Source organism: Xiphophorus maculatus, chromosome 24 (genome assembly GCF_002775205.1).
Source record: "Xiphophorus maculatus strain JP 163 A chromosome 24, X_maculatus-5.0-male, whole genome shotgun sequence".
Taxonomy (NCBI): Eukaryota; Metazoa; Chordata; class Actinopteri; order Cyprinodontiformes; family Poeciliidae; genus Xiphophorus; species Xiphophorus maculatus.
The window spans coordinates 10,736,270-10,749,360 of NC_036466.1; the positions used below are offsets into that span (position 1 = coordinate 10,736,270).

General features: G+C 41.0%; 1 protein-coding gene and 1 long non-coding RNA gene across 3 annotated transcripts in view; both read right to left on the bottom strand.

Moving 5' to 3' along the window:
* Nucleotides 1-6,439, bottom strand: part of LOC111607583 (NLR family CARD domain-containing protein 3-like) — a 66,618-nt gene extending 60,179 nt beyond the window's left edge. Inside the window, exons 1-5 of one of the 2 annotated variants that reach the window (XM_023329356.1) lie at nucleotides 6,236-6,377; nucleotides 4,611-4,791; nucleotides 3,979-4,124; nucleotides 1,713-1,836; nucleotides 1,165-1,238 (exon numbers count right to left, since the gene is read on the bottom strand). In XM_023329356.1, the coding sequence (XP_023185124.1) occupies nucleotides 1,165-1,238; nucleotides 1,713-1,836; nucleotides 3,979-4,124; nucleotides 4,611-4,726 (460 nt within the window). In that variant the 5' untranslated portion in view covers nucleotides 4,727-4,791; nucleotides 6,236-6,377. Of the gene's footprint in view, nucleotides 1-1,164; nucleotides 1,239-1,712; nucleotides 1,837-3,978; nucleotides 4,125-4,610; nucleotides 4,792-6,235 lie in introns of both variants that reach the window. The other variant, XM_023329355.1, reaches the window with a different exon arrangement.
* A 497-nt stretch (nucleotides 6,440-6,936) lies between these two features.
* Nucleotides 6,937-11,208, bottom strand: LOC111607598. The gene is made up of 3 exons (XR_002752360.1): nucleotides 11,117-11,208; nucleotides 9,021-10,941; nucleotides 6,937-7,801 (listed from the first exon to the last, which is right to left on the bottom strand). It is a non-coding gene; the product is annotated as an uncharacterized LOC111607598 (long non-coding RNA).
* Between the last annotated feature and the right edge of the window lie 1,883 nt (nucleotides 11,209-13,091).

Below are 13,091 nucleotides of genomic sequence, written 5' to 3' on the forward strand. Positions count from 1 at the left end.
ATGGCAAGAAGAACGAAAGTCACGACTGTAACTACGGTTCGATGAATCCCAGATGACCACCAGAGGCGGTGCTTAAAGCACTGAATGATCTCTCTTGCACAGGTCGAGAATCTTATACCAACATGGTCACATGTGACCCCCGGTGACACCAGTAAGTCTATATAGTCACGTGACAATGACAGCTCAGTCCCTTAATCTTCTCGTGAAACACGATGATTCTGAGGGACCGAGCGCTCTGGCGGTCATCTGGGATTCATAGAACCGTAGTTACAGTCTAAACTTTTGTTCTATTTCATCCCTACTGACCGCCAGAGGCGGTGCTTAAAGCACTGGATGACGATTACCGACAGAGTCCTGAGAAATCACACACAGAAAAGAAACAACCCCGAAAACATGCCCACCTCACTGGGATGATGATGAGCGCTGGGATAGGATCCCAGGTGAAAGGTGGCCCAGTTAACCCTGTAAAACCCAGCAAAGGTATTTGGGGATGACCAAGAGGCTGCTGCACATATAGCCTCCAGAGTGACCCCAGACACCCAGCATCTCACGCTCACAGGACTCGGTCAGGTCGAGCTGAAATCGCCACTCTTGACCCGTAAACCGACGAGCGAATAGGCCAGGAAACACGGCTGCACAATGTAACAAAAGCAAACCTGAAGCAGCTACGATAATAAATAAAGACAAGCCAGATATGGAGGCACAATATAAGAAAAAGCAATCCCAAAAACGGAAATTAATTGAAACCTTCAATTCATCCATGTGCTGAAGATGTTTGACCATCAATCTGCAGGCTCTCTGTTCTTCTTCATCACAGCATCTATTTTGTTGCAGTCCTTGTCTGCTCTGGTTTGGTTCTTCTCAAGTTTACCTTCTATCTCTGAATGTTTAAAGACGCGATCTGATAGAAGGTCATCAAGGAGCTGTTAACTCTCAATATTATTGGTGAATATTGTGATGAAAATATTGACTGATTAACAAACATTTTCATCACTTTTTTTCTCCTTTCTTTATCATCACCAGCACATAAGTTCCAGTTACACCAGCTGAAATAATTAATCACTAAAAGACTTTTAAACCTTAAATTTCCAAATCTCAACTAAAGACGTGGATCTGGTCCAACAGAGACGACAGGAGGCTCTGATTGGAGGAGTTCAGTCTCACCTGGAGAACAGCTGCTCTGATTGGCTGTCGGCCGTTCAGCTCCTGTTCTGGGTCTTTCTTCACACTCACAGCTCCTGTAAAGACATTTCTTCATCAGTGAAATATTTCACTATCAACAGGCTGGAGCTGAACATGTTCATGAAGGTCCAGCACAAACTAGAGACCAGAACTGGGTCAGAACAGAACCTGAGATCATTGATGATCTCTGGTGTGAAGTTCTTCATTGAATCATATCTGGTATCATGACTGATACCAGTGTTCCCAGTCTGGAAGCTCCAGTGCTTCACTGGGTTTAGAGACAATCTGAGTCGTTGCTCCTCACATTGTTGGTTGTTTTTGTTTTCATGCAACATTTTCATCATTGATTCATTCAGACCTTCATTCAAACTCTACTGATTTACTGACCAACATCCTTCATGACTAACTTTAAATTAAGAAGTAAGAAAATTAAGTTACTGTTTATTAAAACACTGAAGATCAACCAGTTAATATCTTTTATTTTATATCTCTATAGATTCACATGAATCAGTTAGAAAATGGTTTCTTACTTTCTGTCTGATGGTTCAGGTTCATTACTGAAGTCTGGAGGACGACCTATGGACTGGTCACTCCTCATAGATGGACTGATGGGTCCTGGAGGTTCTGCTCTGTCCTGATCTTCCATCTTCTGGCCTTTTGGAGAGAGAAACCAGAACCAGTCAGTCCAGTGATCCAGTTCTGGATAAAAAGCTCTAATCTGCCAAAGAAATGACTCAATACATCGTTAATGTTCACATTTAAAATGACTTTTCTCAGTCAGAGACTGGACTGGATTCTTTAAAGAACAATTACAGACTGGAAATTGTTGGGCCAATCTGATTTGGAGTGATAGGTTGGGATGTATTAATAACCACAGACCAGAGAAAACATTTAGACTGCTGGTTTATTATTTGGTAAAGAATAAAGCAAAATAAACACAAAGTTCAGCAACATAAAAAACATAAAACCATTTGATTGTTTTCTTTTAGTTTTATCAGCTATAAATCCCTCATATTTATTTTATTTTACTTACAGTTGTGTATTAAAAGAAAACTATTTTCTCAACTTAAGTATTTTTTCTATTAAAGTTAAAGTTGCTGCTGTTGATTCATTGGGATGTAAAGTTTTATCTTTCAAATCTATTTCAGCTCTCAGTGTTTGAAAAATATTAACACCATAAAAAAGCAACAAAAAACCACTTTCTCTAAACAAGTTTAAAAATATAGAAAATCTATATGGAAATTGAAAAATATTCAAGAAATACGGACTTTAAACAAGCTTCTATATCTTCCTGAGACAATATCTGTATATTTTCATCTTATTTCAGGTTTACTGAGATGTTTGCAGTCAAAATTACACAAAAATAGACATTAATTTAATAAACAACTGCATAGACCCATGTATCAAATTGTCCTCTTTGATGGCCTCTGAGGCCACTGCTGTTTTATCACAAAATTATGGCCAAATCAAACTAGTTCTGATGGAAACAACGTCCAGCAGAGGGAACAGCTCCTGTTAGTTTAGGTTTTATTGAGGTCTGAGTTGTGGTTCACCATCTAACTTCTCAGTCATGGAGTCAAACTCAGGAAACAGTTTGGATTTTACAGAGCTGAAGTTGGCTTCAGATTGAGCTTCCAATTCAGGAAATGGTAAAGGGCCTTTACCCATTAGGGCCACCTACTGGTTGAACATTTTCATTCTGCTTGAGTTTAAAAGCTGAAATACTTGCACTCTTAAAATATGGGCTACATTATTCTACACTAATAGCAGAAAACTTTAAACTATAGATTGTGATTAGTGAAAATTTGGCTGTAAATCCAGGTGAGCTGAACTTTGTGACAGAGTTTAAATCACTTTCTGCCTAGTGAAATCCACCATGACCTCCCTTTTCATAGAGAGACATGGTGACCGTGGTCCAGATACATTAAAAGGGTTGAAATCAAACCTGTATTGAAGTTTCACAAATCAAAGCTTTAATGCAGCTTCATTTAGGGAAAGAAAAAAAACTACAAACTTGGTTTTAGATATTCTGGCCTGAATAATCTACACCATGATTGAAGTCTAGATATTTTAGTTTTTGAAGTAGATCACGTTAAAATTACGTGGAATTGTCCTTTAGTCATTTCCCAAATTAGAAACTCCAATTTTCCAGCAGAACCTTAAAGGCCTGGTGTAATAACCAATAAAAGTAGAACAAAAATCATTTTCAGCAAGGTCAGATTAACCATATTGGCAGCTGGGCAATTTGCTGACCTATAACTTTTGCCACCTCTCTTTTATTGTTTTATTATACACTTTATTTCTGTTATGCTAAACGTAACATTAACATCAACCAAAACCCGATTGCTGCTCTCCTTAGCCATCCTCTCTGCTATTTCATTCCCCTTAACCTCATAATGTGCTGAAACACAAATAAAATTATCTGTAAAAATCATCAAATTGATTCTATGAAGTGTTTGTTTTATTTAGAGCTGATGACATGTTATGCTGCAACATGACCCTTCAGAGTAAGAGTCTTCACTTATAATTTTAAAGATGAACAAAATAAAAAGTCAAATTTGTACATTTATCTTGTGGCCATTTTTTGAACAGGCTCAAATTAAATGAAGACTTTATTAAGCCCAGTTACCTGGACATAAGTTCCAGTAACACCAGCTGGAAAAACACAGATTCAGTTGAAACAACTGACCACAAAAAGACTTTTAAACCTTAAATTTCCAAATCTCAACTAAAGACGTGGATCTGGTTCCACAGAGACGATAGAAGGAAGCTCTGATTGGAGGAGTTCAGTCTCACCTGGAGCACAGCTGCTCTGATTGGCTGTCATCAGTCCAGATCCTGTTCTGGGTCGTTTCCCACACTGGGGGCAGCTGGTACAGACTGGATCCATCAGAACATTCTGACCCAAAGCACAGCAGGATGGATGCTCCTCCCGTCTTCTCCTGTGAAGACATTTCTTCATCACTGAAATAGTTCACTAGCAACAGGCTGGAGCTGAAGATGTTCATGAAGGTCCACAAAAAACAAGGGACCAGAAACTGGGTCAGAACAGAACCTCAGAACATTGATGATTTCTGGTTTTAAGTACTTCATTGAATTATATTTGGTATCATGACTGATGCCAGTGTTCCCAGTCTGGAAGATGCTGGGTTTCACTGCTTCAGTGGGTTTACAGACAATCTGAATTGTTGCTCTTCACAAGCTTGGTTGTTTTTGTTTCCATGCAACATTTTAATCCATATTAATTCATTCAGACTTTCATTCAAACTCTACTGATTTACTGACCAACATCCTTCATGTCCAACTTTAAATTAAGAAGTAAGAAAATTAAGTTACTGTTTATTGAAACACTGAAGATCAACCAGTTAATATCTTTTATTTTATATCTCTATAGATTCACATGAATCAGTTAGAAAATGGTTTCTTACTTTCTGTCTGATGGTTCAGGTTCATTACTGAAGTCTGGATTGTTTCCTTTGGACCAATCACTCCTCATAGATGGACTGATGGGTCCTGGAGGTTCTGCTCTGTCCTGATCTTTCATCTTCTGGATGTTTGGAGAGAGAAACCAGAACCAGTCAGTCCAGTGATCCGGTTCCACTAACTGTCCTGTGAAGCAGAAAGCTGGTTCCCATCATGTGTTCAGAGGATCAGAGTGAATCATTTGAATGAATGAGTGAACATTTCCTATGAACTAGTGAACTTATTTAGCTCCCAGTGGACTTGAACGCATCATGACTCTATTGTAGCTCTGTATGGAGGGAGTCAGTGAGCAGAAGGTTCTGAGGGAGCAGCAGCTCAGGTCGGGTCCACAGCTCTCCTCCAGACAGAACCGGGTCCAGCTGGGATCTCAGCAACATGTCAGCCTCTGTGTGCAGCTCAGCAGGATTTCCTCTCAGCTCAAGAGACACAAAGCAGCTTTCAGGGACCACAGCATCCAGCTGAGGTACCAGCTGGACCCACTGCAAGGAATCATGGGTAAACAGCTGCTTCAATAGGGGGATGAAGCCCCCAAACACTCAGCGAGGCCTGAAACATATTTAGTCTATTGATCTGATTGAACTTCAAAATAAAGAGACACATTAATGCAACTCTTTTAGTTAGAAACTAGTTTGTTACAACTGATCTAAAATGTTTGTGAAATTATTTATTTTATTATTATTGCTCCATTTAAAAGTTTTGTTATTTTTAGGGTTGAACCGACTGCAGTTTTCTGGCTGATCGATTCCGATTTTGCAGATACTGATTGCTAAACACAGCAACCTTTCAGGTAAGAGTCAGTCTGGATCTGGATGCATTTTTCCAGCAGAGCTTTGAGAGACAAAGAGTTTCTTCCTGCTGAAAGGAGCAACAAGAGGAAAACCTGGAAAAAGATCAAACTCAGTGAGGAGGAAGAGAGGAAATCTGTGGACGGCTTAAAGCCGGTTCTGATCCACAGACAAGAGAAACATCAGTTTCTGCTGAACCCCAGACTGATGAGGGACGGAGTGATGTGATTCACTTCCTGCTGATTTCAACAAGCAGAGAAACTAGTTTACAATGTTTTAGTTCTGCTTTTTAGGTTAAAACACCAGAGAGAGTCGCTGCAGCAAGAACTGATGGACTGTAAAAGTTACATTAAGTTCTCAGGTTATTTAGATTAAATCTGAAAAGTTCATTATTGCTCCACACAAACAGATCATCTTTAGATGCTGCTGTCATGGTAGATCATAGCTGATCATTCACCAGGTTAACTGCGCAGTAACTGAGCTGTGTGTTTATAGTGTGTTCAATATTTCTCTTTTTGTTCCTTATAGTCGCATAATGTAACCTCACTTAGCATCACTTTATAAGCAGCAACGTCTCACAATAAAGTTTTTCATTTGATCTAATTCCTTTCTAGATCAGGCCTTCAATAAAGTAAACAGAGCGCTGCTGCGGGGACCAGGCCCTATGAGAGCCGAGCGACCCAGGCCGAGGTGACTGAGGCCCCGGGAAGCCTCGGTGGGTTCATCGGTTAGAAAGGCTCCAGAGAGCCGAGAGACACGGAGGGACCCGGAGCGGCAACACTTACCTCTAGTAACAAGTCAGCAAGTTATTTCCATCCTGCAGCTCAAAATGGAGGCTGATCTGAAGGAGACCAGAGTTGGGTTCAATTTCTATTTCCACAGGAAGTCACGTAACTTGTGTTTTCCTCTCATCTGTGTCCACTAGAGGGCAAAACCCGCCCTGCTCTGATAATAATAGTTCAGTTCGCGGCTCTGCAGCTAAAACATCAACATCATTCTGACTGTTTCCAGGATAATTTAACTTTTCATAAATATTTTCCTACCTTCAGACCGGAAGCTCAGCATATTAGCGTCTAAACCAGAGTTGTAGAGCTTTGATTCAGCTCTGCTGGAGCTGAAGCTCCAGTTTAGGAGCCACAGCTCATCAGGAAACATTAATATGTATTTTATTTAGGATATATAGATGAGTTATCTGCATGTAAATAACACATCTATATATTAAATCAGCTGTCAGTCCTTTAGACAGACCATAATAATATTAGTATTTATAATGAGAAAGATATAAACGTGATCAACTTAACAGAAGTCAGAAACCAGCTGCAGCTCTACAAACTCACCTCTATATTCAGAGCGGAGAATTTCCGCCCTCTGGTGGCCATAGTGGGAACTACAGTCCTGATAATGCTGCATTGTTTACATTTAATATCCACTTAATGTGGAGTTTAGAGAAAAACTAACAGTCTTCCTGAGTCATATTGACAATTTACCGACTCACATATTATCCTTTCATTTTTTATTAACTGTTTGGAGTTATATATGTAATAAAAACAGTTTAAAATCATAAAATGCAGCTGCTGTGTTAAACTCTTACAGGAAGATTTTTCTGGTCAGACTGAATAAAATCCTGCAGTGACTCTTATTTAACGACAGTAATGTAAGCTGACTTGATCTGAATTAAAATAAAGATAAACATCTGGTTGAACAATTTCCATTGATGATGTAAATAATGAATAAATCCAGAAAGACGGCAGGGTGACCGATGGAGAATGTGCTGATATGTGATGAAAATCGACTGTTTCATCTCATGTAGATCTGAACATATAAACTCATATCCAAGCATCATCATAGGTGGAGTCGTTGGTCTCGTCCGTATTAGCGCTGAATTTTCCTGCTGCCCTGAACACATCTTCAGTAAAACCAGCCTCACTGAGGCCAATAGACCAGCGCTACGTTGCAGGAAAACTCTGAAGCTTCTTGGCTGGTTTTGGCCTCTAAACTGAGACGCTCTCATATGAAGTGAAATGTTGCACATTTAAGGTGCTGGAGATGACCTTTAACCCCTCGCTGTCCCAGGTTTGAGGTAGTGTCGAGGTGAAGAGCCAGACTCCTGATCTGCTGTGAGTGACGTGACGCTCGGTGGAAGTCCTGCATCCTGTTCCATCTTCATGTTGGAGACGTGAGGCTTTGCTTCTCCTGTCTGGGATTTGATGGGAAACGAGTCACAAGATTCAGATGATTTCACAGTCGTCACTTTGACGATGCAAACTCTGGTTCCTCTCAGTGTTTGGTCTGTCAGAACGCTGCTCAGGTTCCTCCTCCAGGTTTTCCTGCTTTTCTTTAAAGTTGTTCGACTTTAAATCCACACAAATAAACCAAAGAAAGTCGGTTATTATCTCATCTTCTAATGCAAATTTTCATCCGTCAACAAAAGCTGGAAAACAAAACTGTTCTCCTGGAACAACAGCTGTTCAAACTGATCCATCACATCTGTGAGCAACATGGAGTTTATCTCTGTTTCATTTCAACTTTGACCTTTTGTTCCTTCTTGTTGCATCAGAAACTTCCCGTCCTTAAAGTGAATCAGACGGTTTGAGTGAAACCAGGTTTCAGGTGGACTGAAGTCGTCTTCACTGTGAACTTCATCAACTTTCTGCTTCACAACAAAACCTTTCAAAGCCAAACACACATCCAAGCAGCTGAGTCACAAATGATCCAAGTTCAAATCTTGTGTTTCTTTTCTCTGGAGGATCTGCTCAGGACGTCTGGATCTGTTCTGAAGTGGATTTAATGCTACAGATCCGGAGGAAGTTTTAGTGTTTGGCTCTGAATCTATAGAGCTGCTATCATGTCTCATTTTAGCTCAGGTTTTTTCACCACAACAGAATAAAATCACATTTTGTCCCATTAACATGCTCTTTAAAGCTTTTTAAATGAAATTAATGCTTCATATTTCTGCTGAATTCAACTCTTGTAACTTGAACTCAGAGTATTTTCCTCTCTTCTGTTCCTGCAGATCATCAAACAGATCAGATGAAAAATCAAACTGAAAATCTTCAACATCCTGATCGACGTCTGGAAACTATTTGAAATAGAAACGTAAAATGTTCTGAGGTCGGTGACCGCCTCGTCGTCGGCCTGTTGCTACACCTGCACGTGAAACCAGCAGAAACGCTGTCACCATGGAAACGCTACGGGGACACCTCGGGTCCAAACATGGAGGAGGCAGCATCATGCTGAGGGGAAGCTGGTCCCAGTTGATGTGAGTCATTTTGATGCTTTTCAAGGTCATAGTGAAAGTAAAAAGCTTCAACATATAAAACATTATTTTAAGATAAATATAGCCTTCTCAAAAATAAAAACACTTTTTACTCTGAAGAATTTTAAAGAACTAATAAAATTAGAATTAGTTTATTATAATGAAACTATTTTGGATAAAAACCAAATTAAAAACTAAAACTTTTCATAATAATGACAAAAAAGAATCTGAATTTGTAATAAAAACAAAATAAAAGCCAATAAAAAGAAAAAAGTGTTTTAAAGCCATAAAGTAGAAAGATAAATAAAGCGTACTTCTTGAGGAGGAGTCGGTCCAGCGCTCCGTCTGAGGTCGTCTCCATGGTGACCTTCAGCGTCTCCTTGACCTCTTTGAGCCGAGGGTCTCCGGTCCGATGCCCCGTGGATTTCAGGGGCGTCGGACTGCCACCGCCGGGCCCCCGAGGGCCGCTGGTGTCTGGGTGCTGCAGCAGCAGCCAGAATAAGCTGCGGCGATGAAGGCCTGGAGGAGTCTTCATCACTCTGGGAGGTTTCCATGACAACTGTCAGCAAATCTCAGTTTGTTTTCTGCTAATGTCAAAAAAACACAATTTCACTGTTTCAGTGTTTCCATGAAATAAGAAATGAAATTTAAACCACATGTGAATAATTTATCTCCAGAGAAAAGTCATTAATATTCATGGCAGACACGGATGGAGATGGAGGAGTCGGTCCAGCGCTCCGTCTGAGGTCGTCTCCATGGTGACCTTCAGCGTCTCCTTGACCTCTTTGAGCCGAGGGTCTCCGGTCCGACGCCCCGTGGATTTCAGAGCCTGAAGGCAGAGACGGCGAGGCGGACGGCGTCTCCGTGTCCGTCCTCTGGAGACTCACGCTGGGACGTCCTCCTGTCCCTCTGCCATGGTGGAGAACAGCAGATCCTCCAGGACGGCAGGACGCCGCCTTCCTTCTCCTGCAGGAAACACAGAGAGGCGGCGGCATGATGCTGCCACCGCCGGGCCCCCGAGGGCCGCTGGTGTCTGGGTGCTGCAGCAGCAGCCAGAACAAGCTGCGGCGATGAAGGCCTGGAGGACTCTTCATCACTCTGGGAGGTTTCCATGACAACTGTCAGCAAATCTCAGTCTGTTTTCTGCTAATGTCAAAAAAACACAATTTCACTGTTGCAGTGTTTCCATGAAATAAGAAATGAAATTTAAACCACATGTGAATAATTTATCTCCAGAGAAAAGTCATTAATATTCATGGCAGACACGGATGGAAAGTTCAAACTCATAACTCAGCCATGGTGGCGCTAGCGCTCATCATCTATCAGCCAATCAGAGGAGACGTCAGCGTCTCGTTCAGGCCTTGGAGCGATAAGCCCCGCCTACTGTGGAGCGGCTACCTGTGCTGCGTTTTGGGAAATTGTATTTTGACAGAAGAGCGGTGGATTCAACATGTTGGAACGACGATCAGCTTTTTCTCACCTGATGCTGTGAAGCTCTGGAGGAGCCAGAAAAAACTAAAACAAACCATCATCCTCCAAACACTTCCTGCCGTCTTCCTGGTTTCCGCCCAGCAGTAACATCCGGCTGTTGATCACGTGACTCGTGATGTGAAAAAGAGTTTCGATTGGCTGACAAACCTCCTCATCCTACCGCTAAAACTTTCATCCAAACCCCTCAGTGGGTTTATTCCGTTACATTTCTCAGTTTTTATAGTTGATGGAAACGGAGCGACTGTGGAGGGACACAAACGATGAGGGCGGGAATCGAACCAGCAACCCACCGACTGCAGGATGAACTCCTGCTGCTCCTGTTCTGATTTCCTTCACATTTGAGTTTCATCCACCAGAACATGATTTAATCCTGTTCCTGTTATTCCATGTAACATTCTGGAATAAAACCAGGGATTTAATCCACACAATGTTCAGATTTTTCTCCTTCCATGTTTCCAGCTGGTGGCCTCAGAGAACAGAAGATGTTTTAAAAGCAAAACTTCAAACCAGAATGAAAAACTAAAGCAGCATCAAGCTGCATTGTAGCTGAAAAACCCATTGAGCTTCAGTGAAGCTGCTGAGATGAATCGTTCTCACCTCCATGTCCAACTGGAAACTCCTGACAGCAAAAACTGCAGAAAGTTTTAATCCCGTCGCCACTGACAGGCTGAACCAGATTCTTTGCTTCTCATTCCTGCTGCAGCTGCAGAGTCTCTTGTTCTTTCTAGTTTCCTCCATATGAATCTAGGAGAGAAATGTTTCTAATTAGATGTGACCTCTGACCTGAAGAATCCTCTGCAGACGAAGCTCATCTGCACTTTTTTCTTCTTCTTCTATTTTTATGGAAGTTGGCAAAAAACTTAAAGTGTCGCCGACACGATAAAACCACTGACATGATTTACAAAGATGAACTATTGACCTTTCATTGTGTGGACACAAAAACCTCCATCATGTGACCTGAAGGCCTCTGATTGGTCGCCTCTAGTGATGTCATCAGAGGCTGGTTGTTGCTCTGCAAGAGACAAAGTGTCTAAAGAGTAGTGATGGTCAAATGAAGCCTCATGAAGCAATGAAGCTTCGCTGCCCATTGCTTTGCCCAAAAGTTCATAACTCGATGCTTCATTCATTTCTCACTAGTGACATCTGCTGGTGAAACTGTGGCAGCCTTGTCACTCAGATAGACATATTTAAAAACAATTAGTAAATGCAATATTGTCAAAGTTCTTGTCAAACTCACGTTTAGTAACAGGAGAGTCAATTAAATCCTATTTAACTCATCTTTATGAGTTATTACAATAATTTGTAGTCAATCCTGATATATGTTGACTGTCAGTGGCTGTTTTCTTTTGTCACTGACTGATTTGACAATAAATATTTGTTTTAGTGGATTCGGAGTGCAGCGCTTGTTGGGGCAAACAGTTTTCTTTGAGTTTTGATTTGCCTCCTGAAAAACTAAAATTCTTCAAAAGTTCTTTTTCTTGGATTTCTATTGGCTCTCTGATCTGATCCCTTATATTTTTACTCATCAGCCAGAATTTTACTTTTCCAACAGCTTTAAGTCGTTTCTGCTGTGCAAGACTGATATATTTTTGCAGAGCAAAGAAATAGTGGAAATAATTTCAAGAAGGTGAGAATTTTGGAGGTGAAGGGTTTAATTATTGTTTTTTAAGAATCTTGTGAGCGAACATATCAAGTTTTCCCTGATTTTTTCCTTCTTGCTGGCTCCTTTTCAATCAGGTTTATTTGTGTAGCACATTTCAGCAACAATGCAGTCAAAGTGTTTTACATAATAAAAACACACAAATATAAAGTCACAAAATAATCAACCATTGAGAAAACTGGTAACAAACATTACATTTGTGAAGCCATCATCAAAATCATTAATACACATGAACTATAAAAGGTTCCTTTTATTTCGGCCACTGATGAAGACAAATATTCCTCTGATGCGATCAAATACAATAACCCATGAAGCAGCGGCTCATCACGCTTTTATTGTGAAAACCGACACGCAAAATGAAGCAGGAGGAAGAGCAGCAGAACCAGTAAAGATACTGGAACCAGTTCAGCTCAGCAACAGGAAACTGCAGCTTTAAGAGAGCTTGTAGAAATCTGCTGTCAGTTTGTTAGTTCTGATCAGCAGGAAACCAGAACCCGACCAGAACCACAGCTCCATGAAGCCAGCAGCTTGGCTCTGAAGGAGAACCGGGCCGAGTTCTGGTTCTGGTTCCTCCACAGAGAGAAAACCCAGAGAGGAAAACAAGAAGAAGTGAAAACTCACCTGATCCAGACTCTGCTCTGCTGCTGCATGGAGTCTGAACCGGTTCTGATCCAAACCTGACTAGAGCTGAGGCCCCGCCCCTTCACTCTCCTGAGGCTCCGCCCCCTTCCAGGTGATATTAAATTCCTTTCCTTCCATGTTTCCTCTCTTTGTTTTCTCAGTGAGTTGAGCTGTAAAACTTTAGGTCACATTTGAACTTTTTCAGGTTTTTCTCAGTTTTCTGCTCATTTCCAACCAACATTTTATTGCAGGAAATCATTTCAGGAAGGAACCAGAAGATTCAGGAGTCTGGGAGATGAGACTGTAACCGACCTGAACACTGAGGCCCCAGAGCGCCCCCTGCAGGATCTGCTGCACCATTAACCAGACAGAAATGGCAGTTTTATGCAAGTTATTATTCTAATTCAATAGCTGATTTAATTAATCGAGTTTTGATTGAAAAGATTGATTCTCATCAGTTTTATTAAAAAACCATCTTCAGTCTGAATACTGCAAAAATAAACTGCTGGCTAAATTAGTAGCTTAAAGCTGAAATCAACTTGAGATGTTTCTGCTTTTACTAATTTAAGCTGTGAAACTAAATGTGAAAACTTATAATACAGCAAAAATGGCC